This window comes from Ursus arctos, unplaced genomic scaffold, assembly GCF_023065955.2.
Source record: "Ursus arctos isolate Adak ecotype North America unplaced genomic scaffold, UrsArc2.0 scaffold_9, whole genome shotgun sequence".
NCBI classification, from domain to species: domain Eukaryota; kingdom Metazoa; phylum Chordata; class Mammalia; order Carnivora; family Ursidae; genus Ursus; species Ursus arctos.
The window spans coordinates 42055226-42081293 of record NW_026623111.1 but is presented as its reverse complement, the minus strand read 5'-3'; the positions used below and the strand labels follow the sequence as shown (position 1 = coordinate 42081293).

Genomic DNA, 26068 nt, shown 5'->3' with positions numbered 1-26068 from the left:
AGGCACAAATTTCCAGTTTGAGAAAAGGAAAGAAAGAAAACCGGCTATTGATTTATGTTACATTATAAACAGCAGGTTTTATATTTCTTCTTCATGAAAATGATTGAGAGAGATACAAAGATCCAGATAGTAGCTACCATTTTATTTTCTTTGAATTGTGTTTGGGAACTGAGTGGGTGGTTTGCCAACATCGAGTATGATCGGTTCATTTAGAGATTTTAAATGTAGTGGTTAAAGGAAACTTCGACACATTAATTAATTAGTTGCCTGCTAACTCTGACATTTCAGATTAGCAGGTGACAGGGAAAGGAGAATGGTGGGGAAGCCTGTTACCATACCACTCTATACTAGTCATTCATATTTTCCCTATGAATATGAAACCTCCTATAAGTTTATAGGTGGAAAAGCAAGGGTAACATGGCTCAAATCATAGTTTAGTAGAAGAAATTGTAGATAAGAATAAATAATAGAAAACTATAACCATTTCCAAAATGAACATTTTAGTTTTTCAAATTGGTGTCTTATTTTTCTGTTAAGACAATTTTTTATATTAGTATCAATGCTTATACTTTATTTTGTCAATAAAAAGCATTTTTCTAGCTTTTGTCTTATTCATGCTTGAACTTTTAGTTCATTACTTCTAGAGGTTTTTCAGACTTTCAGAAAAATCTTATTAAAAACAGGTATATTTTTGGTATGGTTATCCCTAAAACCTTCATCAAATAATTCCTTAATCCAAAATATTTTACTGTACTAATAACTATTACATGCAAAGTGTATGCTAATGTGCCTTGATTTGAAGGACAGGAGATAAAGGTGTAGGAGATATGGCCCTTTTGTTCATTCACAGGGTAGCAGGGCGGCATAGACATTAAAATATAATGGATTTTTTTTTATGGAAAATGAATGATATGAGTAATAAATACTAAAGGAATTTTATTTTTACTGTGGATTATGGTGTTAAGAGAATGCTTTTTAAAAAATTCATTTCAGAGGTAGAATTTAATGATTCATAGTTGTATGTAACACCCAGTGCTCATTATAGCAAGTGCCCTCCTTAATGCCCATCACCCAATTATCCCTTCCCCCTACCCACCTCCCCTCCAGCACACCCTCAGTTTTTTTCCTAGAGTTCAGCATCTCTTATGATTTGCCTCCCTCTCAGTTTTCATCTTATTTTATTTTTCCTTCCCTTCCCCTACTTTCATCTGTTTTGTTTCTTAAATTCCTCATGAGTGAAATCAAACGGTAATTGTCTTTCTCTGACTGACTTATTTCACTTAGCATAATACCCTCTAGTTCTATCCACGTCGTTTCTAAGGGCAAGAAGAGAATGCTTTTTTGAAGGAAATAATTTGAACTGAACTTTGAAAGGTAGAGGGTATAGATCTGTGGAAAGGGGGGAAGGATATTCTACTTCATGGGGTGGACGATGAGGGCTAGAGAAAAAGAAAGAATATGGACGTATGGCTTGTGTGGAGAGTAGTAAAACACCCCTTTCTTACCTCCCAGTAGCCCCCATGGTGGATTTTTTATTGTTCTTTGAGGGTTTTTTGTTTGTTTGTTTTGCTTTTGTTTTTAACAAAATCTTCACAATGTTTAAAATAGAAACAGTGAAAGTGCTTTGGTTGAATGCAGGGAGAGAGACCCTTAGCCTGGCCTTCACAACCCCTTCTCACTTCCCTTGCCCTCCGCCCCTTCCTTCACGGTTCTTAAGATACCACTTCACTGTTCCCAGAATTCCATGGGACAGTTTGAAAACGTAGAGAAACCAAGTAGAATGATTTGGAAGGAAATGTGAAGTCACTGAAGTTTTGTCAGTGGTTCGTTATTTTTATTATTTTATATTATTTATTTATTTATCTGAGAGCCCACATGTGCATGAATGGGGGAAAGGGCAGAGGGAGAGGGAGAAGCAGACTCCCTGCTGAGCATGGAGTCCAACGCAGGCTTGATCCCGGGACCCCTGAGATCATGACCTGAGCCAAAGGTAGACACTTAACCAACTGAGCCACCCAGGCGCCCCTTGTCAATAGTTCTTAAGGATAGGAGCTATCGTAATCATTTTTGATTCCACAGCCACGGCGCATCATAGACAACCTGGTGTTCTTCAGATTACTGTTGTTACTAAATCATGATTAAAGCCAAATTTTTAGCAAGGATTGTAATGCTTAACATACTACTTGCCTCTTTTGTTATCTAAAAGCAAGGCTTTTTGACAATGGGATACAGGATAGATGGCTGGAAAAAAATGAAATAAAGAAAGGACACACTGGACAATTGAAATAACACCAAAATCAAATCTCCTCTTCGCTTAGCCAGTGGCTAATGCTTTGTCCTTTGCTATAGTGTACACCACCATAATTTACCAGAGGTTTGGATATATGGTAAGGCTATATGGTAAGGCTATATGGTATCTCGTAGCCAAAGATTTGTCTAATAAACTTTCTTAGTCCTGTTGTATAGTAAATGTCCAAATTTGGTGAAACTCACCTTCGCAAGTAATTTATCAGACTTTCAAAGTCATATTGATCATAGATCTGATGACACTAGTATCAGAGGCATGGAGGTCATGTTAACCCTCCTCCACCTTCTCTTGTTTTTTGAGTTGTGCTCTATAACTTGGCATTTGTCAGTTTTTATAGATAACTGAAAGCCATATGCTCATGTGATGTTTTAAGAATGATATACTTTTAAAATAAATGTATCTTGAATCACTAAAATTATTTTATTTTTTAAAAATTTCTTTTTCAGTCTGATCTTGTGGATCAAAGTATATTTAATTTTATCCCAGAGGGGGAACATTCAGAGGTTTATAAAATACTCTCTACTCATCTGCTGGAAAGTGATTCATTAACCCCTGAATATTTAAAATGTAAGTAGTTATTGTCAGTGTCATTATCAGTATTTGGTTGCATTTTCCTTTACTTTTGGAAGTTTGTAACAAACACAGACATGTCAAACCATATTAACACATAACATCATTCCATATACCCTATTAGATCCTTTTTAAATATTCATAACCATATTAAAAGTCTGAACTCTCTTTCAGGATTTATTGAAATCCCATCTTTTTTGTTATAATAGTTTTGCCATAAAAATGTATTTTACATAAAAATGGAACGTGGCAATATATTAAGAAAAAATCTTTTTGTATGTAACCAGAGAAGGTCTTATTTCCACCATCACTAACTTAGCAGTTGAACACTGAAACTGTAGGAAAAAATAACTTATGTATTTCAAAATATTATTAAGGAAATTCCTTTATTAATTAAGTTATTGTTTATTGGATATATTTAATATGCCTGGAACTTGTGCTGTATCATAAGAGTGCCAAGAATAGTGAAAAATAGTCCTTGCCTTCAAGAAGTACAAAATACTATGATATAATCAGACGTTTCTCTTAGATTCATTTGACAAATTCATTTGACCTAAATGTCTCATTTTCTTCACTAAATTACCCTTTGTTTAATCAGAAATTGTTATAACAGTGTTTAGTGTTTAATCACTTTTTTCATGATTTAAAATATTTGACTTTTCTGGTGATACTGATTAATCATTTTAAAAGTTATTTGTATTTTGAACCCTGAAATTCTGTAGCATACTGACTGTCCTAGAGACACACACACATACATTTACATGTAAGTATGTATGAATGTCTATCTTTGTTAAGAATAGATAGCCTGTCAGAAGGAGTTGAGAAGAACTGGAGACAAGGAGAATCCATTCGAAGCCTATTTATAATTGCTTAAAAATCAAGTTATTAAAAAATCAAGTTCTTATGACATTGACCAATAGACCATTCCAGAAAAGAGACCTAGGCTGGGTATAGAGGCCAGTTATATGTCTGTAAATAGTGCTTGACGTCATGGATTGAATGGCATTGCTTGAGGTAAACATATAGAGCAAAGAGAAGAAAGGGGAACTCTGGGATATAGCAGTAGGTGGAGAGAAAAGATCCACTTTAGAGACCTTCATAAGGGCAGAATTGGTTGGAGAACTGAACGCAAGCAAGCCTCTGGCAGAAAGACAGCTCTTAGACTTCTTCCAAGATCAGAGCTGAGGTTAGCAACAATACTTTTTGATAGAGAAAAGCTTTAGTTAAATGACTTCCTGACCTCCTAGTTAAATAAATGATATACAAAAAAATTTATTTCCCCCCCAAAAAAGTGTTCATGCCAAAGGAGTAACGTGATATGTAACAAGGGAAATTGCTTAGAAAATTCAGGATTCTGCAAGCTGGTCATTTGGGCCATAATGAAGGTGGGGTGGTACAGGTGGTATGATTTGTGTCCAGAGAAGGAAATCAGGCTTAATAGTTAATCCTAAGGAGTTTGATTTTTATTTTTTATGTAGTGAGGAGCCAGTGAAAGGGAATTTGAAAAAAAGTGGTCTGAAAAAATACATCTCAGATGAAAAATTTTGAAAGGACCAGACCAGAGGTAAGAATAGCAATAGAAGTAAGGGTGGAAAGGAAAGCCTATATATGAGTGTTGAGTAGATAAGCTCAACAGGTGACCAAGTGGCCAGGGATTGTCACTGGGTAAGGTTTTAGGAAGAAAGTAGTTAGATTTTGAATCTGTTGAGTTTGATAATAGAGCCATTCATGGTAATGACAGAAGAGTATGAGTTTGATGCTGTGAGCATAAAGAGGTGTTACTAGTCCTTGAGTGCTGAAATAATGATGAAGGTAGTATTAATCTAAGAGTAGTAGGCAAGATTGAATTCGAGTGACAGGAGTGTAGAAGCTTCAAGAATACATTTTGTGGTTACCTGGATGCAGGGTAATTTGTCTACTGAATTGGTGGTACTGGATGCTCAGCTGGAAAAAATGACTAATGAGAGCTTCCTTGGTGAAATAAATAGCAGGTCCTGGTGACAGATTAGTTTGGGGGCATGTGATATAGGTAGAGAAGAGACCAAATTGATAGGGTTTCTAACTGGGGAGATAACACACATAGGACAAAGGAGAACAGCTGGCTTAGAAGAAAGAGGGATAAATTCACTTCCAGATATTTTAAGTTTAAGTTACTTGGTGGGACAATCAAGTAGAAATGTCCTAAAGCAAATAGTGATAGGAGATTTGGTCTTCATAAAATTTTAGAATTAGGGAGAGAGATTTAGGAATAAATAAATTTACCAATGCCAATAAGTTTATAAGGGACAGTAAAAGATAAAAAACTTTTGTGAATGCCCATAGTTTGAAAATAGATTGACAAAGGGTTTATGGAAATAGTAAGGAAGGTAGGTTTCATGTTATGGGAATGAAGATGTAATGAGTTTTAAAAGAGGTAGAAACAACGAGGAAAGTTCACTGAAGTTAATACAAATGTTTGTGATCATCAGAAGAGAAGAAATGAAGGAATGAATGACAGTCGTGTGGCCCTTGTCCTAGAGAAGGTAGGAAAGACTGTTCTAGGTAGAGACAAGCATTAGCTTTGTAATGGGAAGCAAAACCTTTCTTTGACATTAGAGTGAAGAATGAGAAGGAAGGACAGATAAAAGTGGGGAAACATATAGTTGCTTATATCAGAAGATCTGTCTTCTCTATTAAGAACAAGGTGAGATCATCTAAAGATATTCTTTTATGGACTAAATAAAATGTCATTGAGGACTTCTATTGAAGAAAATAGGGATTATAAACTTACACAACTTCTGTCATCTTATAGATCATTCATTATGATAAGCCACAGGTATATCACATTTTTTCTCATTTCAGCAAAAAATCAGTTAGAATTCTGTTGTCATATGCTTCGAGGAACAATAGACCCAAAGGAGCCATCTACCTATGAATATGTGAAATTTATAGGAAATTTCAAATCTTTAAACAGTGGTGAGTTAAAAATATAGTGAATTTTAACTTGCTTTTCTTTAAACTCTTCTAAAGACACAGATGTTTGAACATCATTAATAACTAGTTACTGGAGTAACTGATGATATGTATTCCTTATTGTTTTAGTATCCACTTCAGCACACAATGGTTTTGAAGGAACTATACAACGCACACACAGGCCTTCTTATGATGATAGAGTTTGTTTTGTAGCTACTGTGAGATTAGCTACACCTCAATTCATCAAGGTATGTTTCTTTTTTTTTTTTTTTATCAGAGATTTATTGACAGCAAGGTAAGAACAAGAATTAAACACAGGCTAGCCTGATGGATAGAGGATAGAATAAAAAGAGAAGGGACACAGGTGGGAGAGGTCATCAAAGACTGATTTTACTTATTCCCCATTTTACTTAAAGTCAACAACAGCTGTCTTACTTGAAATCATTTACTATTCCTGATCCATAGTTTTTAGGACAAATCAATTACCCATCCCTGATTAACTGCTCACTTAATGCTTATTGATTTTTAACAGTGCCATTCTATAATGTTTCTAATTTTATTTTCCAAAGAGGATTTCACTTCATATTATGAGACTATCTTTATGTAATTTTTTTTGTTGTTTCCAGAACTGAAATTTCTTAGAAACATTAAAGCAGTAATGATCATGAGTCATTAAATATATATGGTCATGATCATTTTTTTTTTTTAATTTAAAATCAATTAACATATACTCTGTCATTAGTTTCAGGGGTAGAATTTAGTGATTCATCAGTTGCATACAACACCCAGTGCTCATTATTACATCAAGTGCCCATCACCCAGTTATCCCATCCCCCAACCCCCCCCCCCCCCCCAGCAATCCTCAGTTTGTTTCCTTGAGTTAAGAGTCTTACGGTTTCTCTCCCTCTCTGATTTTGTCTTATTTTATTTTGAAGCAAATGAGTTATCTAGGCACTCATTAAATTATAACTAATTTAAAAATATATCTCCTTTGCAGTTAGCCAGTGGTTATATATCACCACTGTCCTGCTTTTGTGCAAAATTGTAGTGTAGTTTATAGTTCACAATCTACATTAAAGGGGGAAGGCCAAAAATCTAGGCAATTTCTAAAGATTGCTTTCGAAATTTTCTTTTGAAATATGCTAGTGGTCTTTTACTGCATATAATTTACCTTTTCAATTTTAAAATTCACTTAAATAATTTATTTTATTCTCTGGGCCCAAGAAGTAGATGATTAGTAGACAAGTGGGAAAATGAAAGAGTTCAACCACTAGAAAGTTTCTTGAAATAAGCCAGGCTAAGATTTTAAATTTAGGGAAATACCATATTCTAGGACAAAATGCTGAAGTAGCAGTTCAAGGATCTTAATCCAGTCTTGCTCTCCTTCTTCTGTTCTTAGGAAATGATAGCAATGGCTAACATTTGCTGATCGCTGCATACTTCACATGTGTTATCTCATTTAATTCTTGTAATAACTTTATAAAATAATGCTAGTATGATCTTCATTTTATATATAAGGAATTGAGGCTTTGGGAAGTTACGTTACTTGCTCACAGTTGCAGCTGTTAAGTGGTAGAACTGGGGATTAATTATAATTCCCATTCTCTCAAAGCCCAAGCTCTTAATTCACTACATTGTGCTACAGAAGGTCATTCAAGGACACAGAGGAGGTTGGAATACATTGCTGAGTATGACTAGGGTCTAGGGTTACTGTGTGTGGAAGGGGTAGGGATGTTGGGAGATGAGGTTAGAAAAGCAAGCAGAGTCCAGAAATAAAATGTGTTTCTTTGTTGTTTCTCCATGCTAAAGAGTTTAAACTTTATCCTAACCAAATGAGAAATCATGAAGGTTTTTAAGCAGGGAAGTCATAATCTTCTTGAGTATTAGACAGTAACTGTGGCCAGAATAAAAGATGAGTTAAAACCGGGGAGACTTGTCTGAGGAGAAGCTATGGCAATGATGTGAGCCAGTGATGGCAAGTCTAGAGTCTAATAAGACCCTGAAGATGGATGGGATCAAATAAGTTTTTTTTTTTTAATTTAGATGGTGAAATTGAAGGGTTTGGTAATAGCCATTTAGATGGTTTTTAAAGGGAAAAATAAGAGTGTGTTGTGACTATCATATTTCTACACTGATGGCACAACACAGATATGCCTCCAGTAACAAGATGCAAAACTGTGTGAGTATGAGTAAGGTTAAGGTAGTTGTTCATTTTAGGACATACTGAGGTTGTGATGTGTGGGGACATCCAGACAGAAATATAGAACTAACTGTAAATCAGGAGAGATCTGAATTTAGAATTAGGGGTTTATAGGCATGTGAATGAATAGAGACGTATGTTGAGTGAGAAATATTCCCCTAGAATTTTGCATCTATTTATTGCCACATTCTTTAATACTAGAAAATTAAAATGTGATTAAAAAGTAATTTAGGGAAAAATTTTCTAATGACTTTCATGGCTACCAATAGTTAGGATTCTTCTAAGGGCACAGAACAGTATTTCTAAAATTTAATTATTAATTTGCTTGTAGGAAATGTGCACTGTTGAAGAACCTAATGAAGAGTTTACATCTAGACATAGTTTAGAGTGGAAGTTCCTATTTCTAGATCACAGGTAAGTTCATTTTAAATTCCATAAAAAGCTAAAAGTCATGTAACTCTTGAACTTAATGGGTTTCAGGACAAATGTTTTCTAATCAGATGTTCAAATCCATTATCCATTTTTCAAAAACTAAAGATTCCCCCCAAAATTGATTTCTTTTTTTTTTTAAGATTTATTTTTTATTTTCTAAAGATTTTTAAAATTTATTCATCTGAGAGAGAGAGAGAGAGAGATCAAGTGAGAGTGCAAGCAGGGGGAAGGGTTAGAGGTAGAGAGAGAAGCAGCCTCCCTGCTAAGCAAGGAGCTCTATGTAGGCTTGATCCCAGGATCCCAGGACCATGACCTGAGTCAGAGGCAGATGCTTAACTGACTGAGCCACCCAGGTGCCCCAAGATAGATAGATAGATATATATATTTTAATTTATTAATTTATTAGAGAGTGTGTGTGCGTGTGTGCAAGCAGGGTGGGGGGTGGAGGCAGAGGGAGAGAGAGAATCTCAAGCAGACACCGCACAGAGTGTGGAGCCCGAAGACAAGACGCAGGGCTTGATCCCACGACCCTGAGGTCATGACCTGAGCTGAAACCAAGAGTCTGACAACCAACTGAGCCACCCAGGCACCCCCAAAAAACTCTAGATTTCTAGTTGGGGTATTTCTTATGATAGAAAAAGTTACAATATTGATTGTTTTGTATGTAATTTAGGGCACCACCTATAATAGGATATTTGCCATTTGAAGTTCTGGGAACATCAGGCTATGATTACTATCATGTGGATGACCTAGAAAATTTGGCAAAGTGTCATGAGCACTGTAAGTAGGTTTTAATATTTCTGGTGATAATAACTGCTTTTAGTCAAGTAAATAACTAGTGTATTAATAGGTGGTGGTAAAATGCAGACTTGTAATCATTTTTGTATTTTTGAAAAATACTGGAAGATTTTCTTTTTTGGAAGATTTTACTTTATAACCAATCCAGTAGGAATCTTAGATCAAATTTAAACTTGTTTTACATATTTTAATCTATAATAGTAAGTACAGGTTTATAGTATGGCATCTAATGAATCTTGTTTTTGAAGTGTGTAAGTTCTACATCTGGAGTAAAAGAACCAGATTCCTTTGAAAATTGTGTATGTCAAAATATTGTAACACTATTTCATGAGTTTTGATATCCAGGCATGTAAGTCTGCCCAGGAGACAGGTACACATTTAAATAAACTCTTAGAAAGCCCATGGTGAATACTTAATGTTACCAGCTGTTACGGTTGTTAGCAGCAGGAATATTAGCATCTCTTTATGCCTGGCTGACACTAGTGACTCTAGTTGGGCACTATGGAAGATATGTTAATTTCTTGGGACCTTAAGCTATCTCTATAGAATAACATTTTTTTTGTAACTGATATATATGTTATTGAAAAGCCAGAAGAATTTTGTATATAGATTAAAATGTAATGATAGCTTTGACAAAAAACCAGATTCATAACTAATGATATGAATCAATAAATATTTTTCTTTTTTCTTCTTAGTAATGCAATATGGGAAAGGCAAATCATGTTATTATAGGTTCCTCACCAAGGGACAACAGTGGATTTGGCTTCAAACTCATTATTACATCACTTATCATCAGTGGAATTCAAGGCCAGAGTTTATTGTTTGTACTCACACCGTAGTAAGGTAATAATTCTTTTACAGTATTTCTGAACTATAGAAACACTGATAGTGAGTTTGGCAATGTAATTTTTAGGCATGACTTGTTAAGAGCTATAGTGATCTTTTTCCTAGTTTTCGATAATGTTTTCAATGCAATATGAAATTTACTTACAGGCATTATATAGAAATAGAATGCAGGTTATATACACATATATAATTCTTGACATAAATGTCACGGTTTAGAGCAGAAGCTGTAACTGTCTTTTACGTACCAAAGTCCACCATGTAAAAGGAGCACTGGAGTAGATAAGCCTACTTTTCCTTTATTTAATTCCTCTTAAGTACTGGGTGGTCACAGATCGTTTACTGTAGCATATAAAACTCTTGAGATACCTAGATTAAGACCAGAACACTATAGATGTGTGTTTGTGTGGTGCATAGCAAATAGTCCGGAATCTGTGATGAACAAGTAAGACACATAACAAACATGGAACACATCTCTGCAGTATTTTAAATGAATGATTAAGCATGAAAATTTTTTTTTTTTTTTCCATTTGTAGTTATGCAGAAGTTAGGGCTGAAAGACGACGAGAACTTGGCATTGAAGAGTCTCTTCCTGAGACAGCTGCTGACAAAGTATGTATCTTAGAGTTTAAAAAAAATAATTTCTTCCCAATGAAAGGCAAGACTTAATAATTTATAGGAAAAGGATTTTTCAAATATTTCATGGCTTCACTTGTGACAGGGTTATAAATTATATTTTACTATTTATTTTTATTTTAAATTTAATATTTTAAAACCTTATCTGCTTCTAGAAAATATTTGAAGGGCCTCCTATTTAGTGAGAGACATATGATCTCAGATTTAAACTACCATTTACTAATTGCCTGCAATGTGCAAGGCTCTGGCTAGTTCTTTATATGAAGCATGAAGTGTCATTTATTCCTCAGACATCCTTATTTCATAGGTAATATCCCCGTTTTGAAAAGGTTGAAACTGAGGCTTTAAGCAGGGGGTATGGGGAGAGATCTCCCCTAATAACACATGGCTTGAAGTTATAGTCAGAATTTGAACTCTGGTTTCTCTTTTCATTAATATCAGGTAGAAGTATAATATATTAGTTACCTATTGCTGTGTAACAAAGCTTAATGATGTAAAATAATACACATTTATTTTCTCATAGTTTCTGTGGGTCAGAGATCTAGGCACAGTTTAGATGGGCCCTCTGCTTAGAATTGATCATTGGCTGCAATCAAGGGGTCAGCCCAAGGTCTCTGACAAGGCTGTAATCAAGGTGTCAATGGGGGTCACATTCAACTCAAGGCTCCACTGGGGCAGAATCTGTTTCTAAGCTTCCTCAGTGCTTATTGGAAGGATGGGGTTCCTCAGCAGCAGCTGGACTGAGGGCCTTGATTTCTTGCTGGCTAATGGCCGGAGCAACCTTCAGTTCCTTTCCAGGTAGCTATTTCCATCCAAGCAAGTAAGTAAGAAGATCCAGGGAGAGACACCAACAGCAAGATGAAAGTCAGACTCTTTTGTAACCTAGTCACAGAAGTAATATCCCATCACTTCTATCTGTTCTGTTCATTGGAAGCAAATCACTAGGTTCAGCCTCTACTATAGGGGAGGGATTAAACGAGGTGGTAAATACCAGGAGGTGGGGATCATTGTGAGCTATGTCAGAAATTGCCTACAACAGTTATTTTTAGCATGCAAAAAATTAGTGGAATGAAAAGAATCAAGAATCTGTATAAAAAGTGAGTTAAATAGGCAGCATTGCCAGGTCAGTATGGGAGATAGCATTCAGTTTTTCAACAAACCTTATTAAGTACTCTTTCATGTGCCAGGAAGTACTGGACATGGCTCTAGATGCTCAGAATACATCAGTGAATAACCCAGAGAAGTTCTCTGCAATCATGGATCCCATGGGACAGAATTTTTTCAAAGAGGCTTTGTTTGCTTAGTGGAAGAAGATCTAGTAGGCTTTAGTAAAGTACATTTTCTGAGAAAAGTGCTTAAATCTAGGGTTCCTTGAAATGAGAGAGGACAGTTATAGAAATTAAGGTAATACAGAGGTCATTCCTCCTTGCTTTGTTTTCTCTTATGCCAGTGTCCAATCCTCAGTAAATTCAACTAGCCCTGTTTGTGAAATATACTCTGCCTGTGTCTGCTGTAGCTGTGTTTTACTCTTACACCACAGTCCTCCTGGAGATTAGGGAAGAGGTCCATCTGACATATTTTTGAGAAACTTTAATGTGTGGATGGTTTTAAGGTCATGTATCTAAATGTGGTCACCAAGGGAATGAATGGCGAGAGAGAGAGGGGGGGTGATGAAGGGCTAAGTACTGGGGCACTGCATCACTAAGACATGAAGGAGACTCAAGGGAAATATCCAGTGAGGTATGAATAAAACCAGGAAACTGAGTTGTCCGAGACGCCAGGAAAAAGTGTGTCCGTGAGGAGTGAACACTTAGCTTTGTCAGATTCCGCTGCAGTAGATTAAATAGATGAGCACTGAGAAGTGAGCACTGAGTTTAACAACATGTATTTGTTGATCAGTAGGAGCAGGCTGGGTGGAAGAGTAATATGAGTGAAAGCCTGATTAGGGTGGGCTTAAAGAGAGAATTTTCTGGGACAAGGGGAATTAAGAGACAGCGAGTAGGGAAGGTTTTCCTACAAGGAAGAGAGGAGCGGCGCGGTAGTAGGAAGAAGTAGGCTTAAAAGAAGTTTTTGCTCTTTAAGGTGGGAGAAATAATAGCATGTTTGTATACTGATGAGAATGGTCTGTTGAGAGAGAAAAATCACTGATAGAGGTAGAGGTAGAAATGCTAGAGCAATGTTCTTGAACAGATGAGAGAAGATGGGATCCAGTCCACAGTGGACAGATAGGGCTTAGCTAGTGGAAAAATTATTCCGTGACAGAGGATTTTAGCAAACTATGACCTTTAGGCCAAATCTGGTTCTCTGCCTGGTTTTGTAACACCCACAAGCTAAAAATATGTTTTCCACATGTTTTTAAGTGATTGAAAAAAATCAAAAGAGGAATAATGTTTGTGATACATGAAAATTATACCCTCGGATTCCATAGCCACACTCAGTTGTTTATATCTAGCCTATGGTTGCGTTTGTGCCGCAACAGCAGAGTTGAATGATTGGAACAGACTGTGTGGCCCTCAGATCTATGATATTGCCTCTCAGACCCTCACAGAGAGTGTCTGCTGATCCCGGATCTGCAGTGACATGAAGAAAGGCAGAATATATGAGTACAGATGCTGCTTATAGCAGCGTTCTTCGGTGAAACCAGAAGCAGGGTACCCAGCTAAGAGTGAGGTTAGGAGAGGATGTGTTAGAGGTTTCCTAGGAGAGTAGGAAAGTGAACAGACAAGGTAATTTTAGTCTGACAAGTAGGATTAAGGGCCCACTTGAGCTTCTTGGCCGTTAATTTAAAGAGAGAACCGTCACCATGTTGTATTTCTTCAGCCATGCTCAGAATAGATTAAAAATTTGGTTTAACCAGCATGGGATTTTTCTAAGGGAGTGTGGTGAAGGGAGATCGGAGCAGGAGAGTTGATGATACCCCGAAGGGTGTGGTTATGATGATTAACCATGAATTCAAGCTGGGTAAAGAAAGGAGAGAAGACATAAAATGAGAGAGTGATTGTGAAAATGTGGTGGAATCCATGTATTTTATGTTCCACTAAAGGATTACTGGAGTTGGGATACTAAAGAGAAATGAGTAGGAAATATGAAAAATGCTGGTCAAAGAGGAGGATGTTTGAAATTGAGATTATGGGAGGTTTATTCTTACTGGTAATGACAAGGTCTAAGGCATGATTAAGAATGAGTGACTGAGGACAGGTGGAAATTAAGATCAAGGCATCAAGGAAGAGAGAAGTCATGATGTTGAACATGTGAATTGATACTGATACTGATAACTGGAAGTAAAAATTAGTGAGGGTAAAACTGAGCCAGGAGCAGAAATTTGAATTCAGGTGCTTAGGGAGAAGTGGCCACAAGGTCAGTAGATGACTGACTATAGCAATGCAAGATAGTCATATAGTGATAATGTGAGATTCTGGCTCTGAGTTTTGGGAAGGAGGAGAGGGAAAGGTTCTGGAAAGAGCAGTAGGAGGACTTTTGTTCCCCTTCAGAGCAGGGCTCTGAAGGTTATGAGATAGAAAATAGCCACCACTTAAAAGACCTGTAAGGAAGTGGTATTTTCTGGAAACATCTGGGTTTTAGTTAGAGCAAGCTAGCAAATGGATGTTCAGAGGTGAGGTTGAGAGTAGGAGATTTTGCTGATGATGGATACTATGGTAATGTTCCATTGTACAGATAGACCACATTTTGTTTATCCATCATCTCGTGATGGACACTTGGCTTGCATACATCTTCTGTCTCTTGTGAATCATGCTGCTATGAACATGGGTGTACAAATACTTGTTTGAGTCTCTGCTTTAAAATCTTTTGCGTATACACCTAGAAATGGAATTACTGGATCACGTAGTGATTTTATATTTAATTTTTTGGGGAACCATCATACTGTTTTCTATAGTAGATTCACTGTAGGTTCCAGTTTATTCTTGTTAACACTGGTGATTTTCTGTTTTCTTGTTTTGTTTTCTTTTAAGTAATACTTGTCCTGATGGGTTTGAAGTGGTATATCTCATGGCTTTGATACGCATTTCCCTAATGATTACATTGAGGAACTTTTCAGTGTGTTTTATTGGCCATTTTATATCTTTTTTGGAGAAATATCTATGCAAGACCTTTGTTTTTAAATTGGATTGTTTTCGGGGGGGGGTTGCTGTTGAATTGTAGGGTTCTTTATATATTCTGGGTGTTAATCCCTTACCAGGTACGTGGTTTGCAAATATTATCTCCCATCCCATGGTGGGCTGTCTTTCCACTCTGTTTATAGTGTTGTTTGATGCACTTTTGCTGCCTGTGCTTTCAGTGTCACATCCAGGAAGTCATTGCGCAGTCCAGCATCATAAAGCTTTTCCCCGTTACTTCTAAAAGTATTATAGTTTTAGTTCTTATGTTTAGGTCTTTGATCCATTTGACTTAATTTTTGTACATGGTATAAGTTAAGAGTCCAGCTTTATTTTTTTGCATCTGTTTCTGTAAATAGAGAATGAAGTCAAAATTTTCTGGCTATAGAAGAGAAATTTTTATTTCTTTACCTAATAGTACACAGGTAAATATTACATAGATACCTTTGCCTCGTTGTGGGTAAAAACTGATTTTGGGGGGAGAAATGGTTAGCAGGCTGTATCACTAATCTGGGATCTCTGAACTGAATCACAAGAAAACATTTATTTTACTCTGTCTCCTTAGAGCCAAGATTCTGGGTCTGATAATCGTATAAATACAGTCAGTCTCAAAGAAGCCTTGGAAAGGTTTGATCACAGCCCAACCCCTTCTGCTTCCTCCCGGAGTTCAAGAAAATCATCTCACACAGCAGTCTCAGACCCTTCCTGTGAGTACCCTAGCTTGAAAGCTCTTTCTCTCAAGAGAGTGCTTCTAAATTGTGTTACTGGTGTCAGCATTTTTCATCAAATGCTACTTTATTTTTTTACATGAAAAGGTTTACTGTAGTATTGCTTATGTTAAAAAGTTAGAAACACTCTTTATATTTTTTATTTTTTTTAATTGAAGTCTAACATACGGTGTTATATTAGGTGAATAGTATGACGACTAACAGTTCTGTACATAGTGCTCATCAGGATACAAGTGCACCCTTAATCCCCTTCACCAAGTTAAGAATCAAAACAAATGAACAAAGAAAAAGACAAAAACTAGCCTCTTAAATATAGAAAACAGAATGGTTCGTTGCCAGGGGGGAGGCAGGTGGGAAGATGGGTGAAATGCTACTTCAAAATAGTAAATTTTTACATTTCTGAAATATACTAACCTTTCCAGTGAAAAAAAGGCACATTGCTCATATTTAACAAAGAATTAAGTTTATAAAGTAGTGTACAAAATATTTGGGTAGTAGTGTTGGTATTGTTAAGTTGCTTTTAATTATCCCTCAAAAAAAGCCCCCAAAACTGCTTATTCCTTTTTCACTAGTAGAACCAGTGTTCTTTAAGCTGGCTGTTTGTTTGTTTGTTTTAAGATTTTATTTATTTATTTATTTATTTATTTGAGAGAAAGGGAGCCAGTTGGTATACAAGTTGGGGGAAGGGGCAGAGGCAGATGGAGAAGCAGATTCCCCACTGAGCAGGGAGCTCGATGAGGGGCTCAATCCCAGGACCCTGAGATCATGACCTGAGCAGAAGGTAGATGCTTAATCTTAAGACTGAGCCACCCAGGCGCCTGTTTTAAGGTTGCTTTCTGAAATTTTTTTTTTTTTTCATTTTCCACATTAGTTTTTGTTTCATTTGCAACAATGCTAATTTTTTAAAATTCTATCAACATTTATTTATTGTTTTTTAATTTTTATTTAAATTCAGTTAAGTAACATATAATGTATTATTAGATTCAGAGGTAGAGGTCAGTGATTCATCAGTCTGATATAATAGCCAGTGCTCATTACATCATGTGCGTTCCTTAAAGTCCATCACCCAGTTACCCCATCTGCCCACCCCCATCCCTTCTAGCAACTCTGTTTGTTTCCTGTGATTAAGAGTCCCTTATGGCTTGTCTCCCTCTCTGATTTCGTCTTGTTTTATTTTTTCATCTCTTCCCCTATGAGCCTGTTTTGTTTCTTAAATTCCACATATGGGTGAGATCATATAATTTTCTTTCTCTGATTGGCTTATTTTGCTTTAGCATAATACCCTCTAGTTCCATCCGCATTGTTGAAAATGGCAAGATTTCTTTTCTCTCTTTTTTTTTTTTTGATGGCTGAGTGGTATTCCAGTGTGTGTGTGTGTGTGTGTGTGTGTGTATACCACATCTTTATCCATTCATCTGGCTATGGACATCTGGGCTCTTTCCATAGTGTGGCTATTGTGGACATTGCTGCTATAAACCTTGGGGTGCAGGTGCTCCTTTGGATCACTACATTAGTATCTTTGGGGTAAATACCTAGTAGTGCAATTGCTAGGTCAGACGGTAGCTCTATTTTCAACTTTTTAAGAAGCCTCCATACTGTTTTCCACAGTGGCTGCACCAGCTTGAATTCCCACCAACAGTGTAGGAGGGTTCCCCTTTCTCCTCATGCTCGCCAACATCTGTCATTTCCTGACTTGTTAATTTTAGCCATTCTGACTGGTGTGAGGTGGTATCTCATTGTGATTTTGATTTGTATTTCCCTGATGCCAAATGATGTTGAGCACTTTTTCATGTGTCTGACCATTTGGATGTCTTCTTTGGAGAAAAGACTGTTCATGTCTTCTGCCCATTTTTTGATTGGATTATTTGTTCTTTGGGTGTTGAGTTTGATACGTTCTTTATAGATGTTGGATACCAACCCGTTATCTACTGTGTCATTCGCAAATATCTTCTCTCATTCTGTCGGTTGTCTTTTGGTTTTGTTGACTGTTTCCTTTGCTGTGCAAAAACTTATCTTAATGAAGTCCCAGTAGTTCATTTTTGCCTTTGTTTCCCTTGCCTTTGGAGGCGTGTCTAGCAAGAAGTTGCTGTGGCCAACGTCACGGCATTTGCTGCCTCTGTTCTTCTCAAGGATTTTCATAGATTCCTGCTCATATTTATGTCCTTCATCCATTTTGAGTCTATTTTTGTGTATGGTATAAGGAAATGGTCTAGCTTCATTTGTCTGCATGTGCCTGACCTATGTTCCCAACAGTATTTGTTGAAGAGACTTTTTTCCATTGGAAGTTCTTTTCTGCTTTGTTGAAGATTAGTTGAACATAGAGTTGAGAGTCCATTTCTGGGTTCTCTGCTCTGTTCCATTGATATATGTGTCTGTTTTTGTGCAAGTAACATACTGTCTTGATGATTACAGCTTTGTAGTAGAGCTTGAAGTCTCGGATTGTGATGACACCAGTTTGGTTTTTCAATTTTCATTTTCAACATTCCTTTGGCTATTTGGGGTCTTTTCTGGTTCTATACAAATTTTAGGATTATTTGTTCCGGTTCTGTGAAAAAAGTTGATGGTATTTTGATAGGGATTACATTGAATATATAGATGGCTCTAGGTAGCATTGACATTTTAACAATGTTTGTCCTTCCAATCCATAAGCATGGAACATTTTTCCATTTCTTTGTGTCTGCCTCAATTTCTTTTATGAGTGTTCTGTAGTTTTCCAAGTACAGATCCTTTGCCTCTTGGGTTAGGTTTATTCCTAGGTCTCTTACGGTTTTTGGTGCAATTGTAAGTGAGATCGACTCCTTAAATACTCTTTCTTTTGTCTCGTTGTTAGTGTATAGAAATGCAACTGATTTCTGAGCACTGATTTTATATCCTGCCACTTTGCTGAATTTCTGTATGAGTTCTAGCAATTTTGGGGTGGAGTTTTTTGGATTTTCCACGTAGAGTGTCATGTCATCTGCAAAGAGTGAGAGTTTGACTTCTTTGCTGATTCGGATGCCTTGTATTTCTTTCTGTTGTCTGATTGCTGAGGCTAGGACTTCTAGTACCATGTTGAAGAGCAGTGGTAAGAGTGGACATCTCTGCCACGTTCCTGACCTTAGGGGAAAAGCTCTCAGTTTTTCCCCATCGAGTATGATATTCACTGTGGGTTTTTCATAGATGGCTTTTATGATGTTGAGGTATGTACCCTCTATCCCTACACTGTGAAGAGTTTTAATCAAGAAAGGATGCTGTACTTTGTCAGATGCTTTTTCTGCATCTATTGAGAGGATCGTATGGTTCTTGTCCTTTCTTTTATTAATGTACTGTATCACATTGATTTGCGGATGTCGAGCCCAGAAATAAATCCCACTTGGTCGCGATGAATAAACCTTTTAATGTACTGGATCCCACTGACAGTATTTTGGTGAGAATTTTGGCGTCCGTGTTCTTCGGGGATATTGGTCTGTAATTCTTCTTTTTGGTGGGGTCTTTGTCTGGTTTTGGGATCAAGGTAATGCTGTCCTCATAAAAAGAGTTTGGAAGTTTTCTTTCCATTTTGATTTTTTGAAACAGCTTCAGAAGAATAGGTATAAATTCTTCTTTAAATGTTTGGTAGAATTCCCCTGGGAAGCCTTCTGGGCCTGGGCTCTTGCTTATTGGGAGATTTTTGATTACTTGCTTCAATTTCCTTGCTGGTTATGGGTCTGTTCAGGTTTTCTGTTTCTTCCTGTTTCAGTTTTGGTAGTTTATACGTCTCTCGGAATGCATCCATTTCTTCCAGATTGTCTGATTTGTTGGCCTGTAGTTGCTCATGATACGTTCTTATAATTGTTTGTGTTTCTTTGGTGTTGGTTGTGATCTCTCCTCTTTCATTCATGATTTTATTTATTTGGGTCCCTTCTCTATTCTTTTGGATAGTCTGTCCGGGGATTTATCAGCGTTATTAATTCTTTCAAAGAACCAGCTCCTAGTTTTGTCAATCTGTTCTACTGTTCTTTTGGTTTCTAGTTCATTGATTTCTGCTCTAATCCTTATCATTTCTCTTCTCCTGCTGGCTTTAGGCTTTATTTGCTGTTCTTTCTCCTTCTCCTGTAGGTGTAGGGTTAGGTTGTGTATTTGAGACCTTTCTTGTTTCTTGAGAAAGGCTTGTAATGCTGTATACTTCCGTCTCAGGACTGCCTTTGCTGCATCCCAAAGGTTTTGAACAGTTGTGTTTTCATTTGTTTCCATGAATTTTTTAAATTCTTAATTTCCTGGTTGACCCATTCATTCCTTAGTAGGATGCTCTTTAGCGTCCATTTATTTGAACAAGTTCTTTCCAAATTTCCTCCTGTGATTGAGTTCGAATTTCAAAGCATTGTGGTCTGAAAATATGCGGGGAGTGATCTCAGTCTTTTGGTACCGGCTGAGACCTGATTTGTGACCCAGGATGGTCTGTTCTGGAGGATGTTCCATGTGCACTTGAGAAGTTCCGTTGCTTTGGGATGGAATGTTCTGAATATACCTGTGAAGTCCATCTGGTCCAGTGTGTCATTCAAAGCCCTTGTTTCCTTGTTGAGCTTCTGCTTAGATGATCTGTCCATTGCAGTGAGGGGTTGTTAAAGTCCCCTATGATTATTGTATGATTATCAATGTGTTTCTTTAATTTTGTAAAAGAAATTGGTAAATTAATTGGTTTATATAATTGGCTGCTCCCATGTTAGGGGCACAAATATTTATAATTGTTAGATCTTCTTGGATAGCCCCTTAAGTATGATATAGTGTACTTCTTCATCTTTTATTACAGTCTTTGGTTTAAAACCTAGTTTGTCTGATACAAGGATTGCCACCCCAGCTTTCTTTTGATGTCCATTAATGATAAATGGATTTCCACCTCCCCCGCACTTTCAATCTGGAGGTGTCTTTGGGTCTAAAATGAGTCTCTTGCAGACAGCATATCGATGGGTCTTGCTTTTTTATCCAATCTGATAACCTGTGTCTTTTGATTGTGGCATTTAGCTCATTTACCTGCAGAGTAGCTATTGGAAGATATGAATTTAGTGCCATTGTATTACCTGTAAAGTTACTGTTACTGCATATTGTCTCTGTTCTTTTCTGGCGTATGTTACTTTTGGTCTGTCTTTGCTTAAAGGATCCCTTTTAATTTTTCTTACAGGGCTGGTTTAGTGATCACAAATTCTTTTAGTTTCTGTTTGTCCTGGAAGCTTATTATCTCTCCTTCTATTTTTGACTGATATCCCAGCTGGGTAAAGTATTCTTGGTGGCATATTTTTCTCCTTTAGCACCTTGAATATATTATGCCAGTCCTTTCTGGCCTGTCAGGTCTCTGGATAGGTCTGCTGCCCGTCTGTTGTTTCTACCCTTGTAGGTTATGGACCTGTTCTCCACTATAATTTGCTCCAATATACCTTCGCCCCGCCACCCCTCCACCCCCGTCCTCTTCTTCTGGGATCCCAATTATTCTAATATTGTTTCATTTTATGGTATCACTTATGTCTCGGATTCTCCTCTCGTGATCCAGTAGTTTTTCTCTTTTTCAGCTTCTTTATACTCTATCATTTTGCTTCTGTATCACAGATTCTCTCTTCTTCTTCCTCATTTATCCCAGCAGTTAAGGCCTCCATTTTTTATTGCATCTCATTGATAGCCTTTTTGATTTTGACTTGATTAGATTTTAGTTCTTTTATTTCTCCAGAAGGGGATTCTCTAGTGCCTTCTGTGTTTTTTTTCAAGCCCCGATAGTATCTTTATAATCATTATTCTGAACTCTAGTTCTGACCTCTTAGTTTTATATCCATACTGATTAGGTTCCTGGCAGTTAGTACTGCCTCTTGTTCTCTTTTTTGAGGTGAGTTTTTCCGTCTTGTCATTCTATCCAGAGAACAGAATACTAAAAGAGCATCAGTGACCCCGGAGAAATATATATTAAATCAGAAGAGACCCAAAACTGAATTAAAAAAAAAAAAAGTATAATCAGGCAGGTGAGCAGTACACTGGGTCCTGTTTGTATTTTGGTGTTTGTTAGAAAACTAGATCCCAGAATTTTAAAGAAAAAAAAAACACATATGTAAATAAAATTAAGTACAATGAAATGATAGAATGTAACTGTAAAAGTGAAAATTTAAAAACAAAAACAAAAAAACTTAACAGGTAGGTGACCAGAACAGAGCAATACACTGTATCCTGAGTGTATTTTGGTCGGTTTTTTAGAAGAACTACATCTCAATATTGTAAAGAAAGAAAAACTTATATATATATATACAAAAATAAAATTAAGTACATTGAAAGGATAGAATGTAACTGTAAAGATGAAAATAAAGACTTTAACCAAAAAAGGAAAGGGAAAAAAGAGAGAATATGATCAGACAGGGGAGGGGAACAGAGTCATACACTAGATTCTGGGTATATTTTGGTCTGTTTGGTAGAAGAAACTGCATTCCAGAATTGTAAAGAAAGAAAAACTTATATATATATACAAAAATAAAATTAAATACAATGAAAGGATAGAATGTAATTGTAAAAATGAAAGTTAAAAAAATTTTAAAAAGTTCATGAAAGAAGAAATTGGTTAAAAAAGGAAAAAAAATTCGGGGCGCCTGAGTGGCTCAGTCGTTAAGCGTCTGCCTTCGGCTCAGGGCGTGATCCCGGAGTTCTGGCATCAAGCCCCACATCAGGCTCCTCCGCTAGGAGCCTGCTTCTTCCTCTCCCACTCCCCCTGCTTGTGTTCCCTCTCTCGCTGGCTGTCTCTCTGTCACATAAATAAATAAAATCTTTAAAAAAAAATTAAAATTGAAAGACTAAAGAATCGTGGGGCAAAAACACGAATTCTATATACTCTTTTCCCGTAGTGCTTGAGTTTTGCAGTTCTCTATGATAGGTAAACTTGGGCTTGCTGATCTTCTGGGGGAGGGGCCTGGTGCGTTGATTCTCAAGTGTCTTTCCCCCAGGCAGAAATGCACCACTCTTGCCAGGGGGCCAGGCTAAGTAATCTGCTTCTGATTGCTCTGAGGCTTTTGTTCCCTGAGGGCTTTCTCTGAAGCTTCAAAGTGTGAATGTGAAAATGGTGGCTTCCTAACCTCTAGCAGAGCTCGGTGCACTGCTCCTCATTGCGCCTTGAGGGAAAAGCAGCGAGTCACTATGGTCTCCCTTGTCTCTGCTGCACTCCGTGCTCACCTGGCCAGTGACCCAGCATTTCTGTCTCAGTCATGTGACCCTACTTTGAGTCTCCAAACCCTGAATACTCCTGCCGTGCACACTCAGTGCCGCTCCTCCTGGGGGAGGGAGGGATGGTATCACCGCAGTTCTCCTGTGCCCGGGTTTGCAGTATATGGCAACCCTGAGCTGGGAGACGACTCCTGGACTCACTGATTATAGTCAGCTTCCCTGCTCTGATGCCTGGAATTTCGGCCACACTCCGGCACTCCCAGTCTTCCTGTGACCCTGAGGATCCTGAGACCACGCTCTCCCACTTAGTATTCCGCCCTGCTTCGCCACCTGAGCACCTTTCATGCAGGGATGTCTCTCACCTGAGTAGACTTCTAAAAGTTCTGATTTTGTGCTCCACTGCCATATCACTTTCCAGTAGCCAGCTTATGGAGGCTCCTTCCCCCGCAGTTAGTTTATCTTCAGACATACGGCCTCGGATTTACTTCTCCGCACCTCCTATCTTGCAGAAAGTGGTTGCTTTTCTACTTGTAGAGATGCAGCTATTCCTGTCTTAGGTCTCCAGTTGAGTTCACAGATGTTCAGAAGGATTTGATGATAGCTGTCTAGCTGAATTCCTGGGGCCAGAAAAAACTAATTTTTCCTAATTCTCCACCATCTTGGGCTATCTCCTGAAAGCTGTTTTTAGTTCTTATTTTTAATGAACACTTGCATAATTATCATTGAATTAGTAACCTTGTTTTGTTTAAAGGGTTTAGTAGTTTCATTTCCCAGGATATTACAACTATGTGAGGAAAAAGGAGGTTGTTGGAACCAGTCAACACCATGGGTAGAACATTAAAGAGGTGTTGTTAAATATAGAATTTCTTAAATCTTAGGGAAAAAGTTTCCCCATTGTACCTGTGTTTCTCTTTTTATACATTTTATTTTACTGTGGTAAGAATACTTCAGATGAGATCTATCCTGTTAGATTTTTAAGCTTACAATATATTATTATTGTTTTTATGTATAGTGTTGGAGTGCAGATCTCTAGAGCTTATTCATTGTACTTAATGGAAACGTTATGCCTATTGATTATTAACTCCTTATTTTCCTCTATCCCCCAGCCCTTGTCAATCACTATTCTACTCAGATTCAATGAATTTCTCTATTTTAGACACCTCATATAAGGGAATCATGCAGTACTTGTCTTTCTTTCCATCATTGGCTTTTCTCACATAGCATAATGTCCTCAGGATTAAACCATGTTGTTGTATCTTGCAAAATTTTGGTCTTTTTAAAGGTTGGATAGTATTTCATTGTATATATAGTACCACATTTTGTTTTTCCATTCATCTGTCAGTAGACATTTTGATTGTTTCCACACTTGGCTATTAAGAATAGTGTTGCAGTGAACACAGCAGTGCTAATATCTGAGATCCTGTTTTCAGTTCTTTTGGATAAATACCCAGAAGTGGAGTTGCTGGATCACATGTGGTAGTTCTATTTTTAATTTTTTTAGAAACCTCCATTATGGTTTCCCACAGTGGCTGGACCGTTTCATATCCCCACCAATTTTAAGTATAGAAGGGTTCCAGTTTCTTTACATTCTCAGCAACACTTCTTGTTTTTTTGATAATAGCCATCTTGTCATGTGTGAAGTTGTGTCTCATTGTGGTTTTGATTTGCATTTCCCTGATGATGAGTGACCTTGAACATTTTTGCATATTCTAGCTGGCCATTTGTGTATCTTCTTGGAGAGATGTCTATTCAAGTCCGTAGGCCATTTTTAAATTATTAGTTTTTTTACTATTGAGCTTTAGGAATAGTAACCATTTTTAAATTTAAAGTTTTCCTATTTCAGATATTTTCTTTGTCCTTAAGAAAGAAGTAATTAAAATGAATCCTCCTATGGTCATGGACTTCACTTTTATGAAATAATTTAGAAAAATAATCGAAAGATATTTTTACTCATTGAAATCCATTTTGAGATTAATCTTTGCAAATTATATTTTATAAAGTACTAACACAATTTCATTTTTGTTGACTAACCTCAGCAACACCAACAAAGATCCCAACGGACACTAGCACTCCTCCCAGACCACATTTACCAGCTCATGAAAAGATGGCGCCAAGGAGGGCATCATTTAGTAGTCAGGTAAACTTTATCTGGGTAGTATTCTTTTGAATAAAGATTTATTAAAAGGGGGGCAAATCATGTAAATCTTTAGAAATTCATTAATTCATTACCCCTTTCTATAAAGATCAAAATAGCTGTTGATAAATAACACTCGAGATCTTTCCCTTTTTGTGAAATACTTCTCAGACATACTCCTTTAGATTATTTCCCAGGTAAAATATTAGATATTTCTTTTAATTAAGGAAAGTTAATAATTTAGAGCCATTTCGTATTTAATTTCGAATACCAATCACTTTTATTTATGTCCATTTAACTTTATTGGGAGCCCATGCGAGGTAATGTGGCAGATGTCTTAGAAGATAAAAGGATGAATAGGGACTAGGCACATCCAGCGTAGAGGGGGAGACATGCGTGCCTGTACTCAGCTAAAAATGCTAGGAGTCAAATTGTAGTTCACTTATAAAGATACCATGGTGGTATTTCTGGTGGAAGTATTATGGATGGGAATAAAAGTGTTACTTTTTGTTTTGCTTCCTAGTCCATAAATTCCCAGACTGTTGGTCAGTCATTAACACAGCCAGCGATGTCACAAGCTGCAAATTTACCAATTCCACAAGGCATGTCCCAGGTATTTTTTGTTTGTTTGTTTGAGTTGAGTATTTTTAAATGATGAATTGTTTTTAAGCTAATAGAGATTTAAATATATACATACTTTTAGTGCAGTGAATCTCACCTGTTAGCATTTATAATGTCTGGGGGATGTTTTTGATCGTCAGTGATTGTGGAGTATCACTGGCCCTTAATAGGCAGGAGCCAGGGATGCTAGTTGTCTTTCAGGATGCATGACAGTTTTGCCCAACAAAGAATTATCCCGGTTTATATGCTATAACACCCCCTCGAGAGACACTATAGACAGAAAGATATTAAAGATGAAATATAGCTCTTCTTTTTATTCTTCCTATGAATATTGGAAAAATCAAGTAATTTTATTCATATATTCATTCATTCATATATGGGACATTTATTGGGATACTTGAGTTATTGCAAGTGCCGGCAATACAAATACACATATACTATGAGACTTTATTACATCTGGAAGGAATGACCTAGAACTACAATGTGGTATTTATTCTATAGTCAGTGCTCAAGGTGTATAGGCTGATACGTGAGCACATTAGATGGACCCCTGATGCAGCCTGAGGAAGACTTTCTGGAAGAATT

The 26068-nt window shown here is 37.0% G+C and overlaps 1 protein-coding gene across 25 annotated transcripts in view; it reads left to right on the top strand.

The window, feature by feature from the left end:
• CLOCK (clock circadian regulator) overlaps nucleotides 1-26068 on the top strand; it is a 137500-nt gene that overhangs the window by 91787 nt on the left and 19645 nt on the right. For all 25 annotated transcript variants that reach the window (XM_044387755.3, XM_044387759.3, XM_044387758.3 and 22 more), the window contains 10 exons: nucleotides 2755-2875; nucleotides 5720-5833; nucleotides 5960-6078; nucleotides 8362-8444; nucleotides 9136-9242; nucleotides 9956-10103; nucleotides 10640-10715; nucleotides 15420-15561; nucleotides 24765-24865; nucleotides 25386-25475. In XM_044387755.3, the coding sequence (XP_044243690.1) occupies nucleotides 2755-2875; nucleotides 5720-5833; nucleotides 5960-6078; nucleotides 8362-8444; nucleotides 9136-9242; nucleotides 9956-10103; nucleotides 10640-10715; nucleotides 15420-15561; nucleotides 24765-24865; nucleotides 25386-25475 (1101 nt within the window). The remainder of the gene's footprint in view (nucleotides 1-2754; nucleotides 2876-5719; nucleotides 5834-5959; nucleotides 6079-8361; nucleotides 8445-9135; nucleotides 9243-9955; nucleotides 10104-10639; nucleotides 10716-15419; nucleotides 15562-24764; nucleotides 24866-25385; nucleotides 25476-26068) is intronic.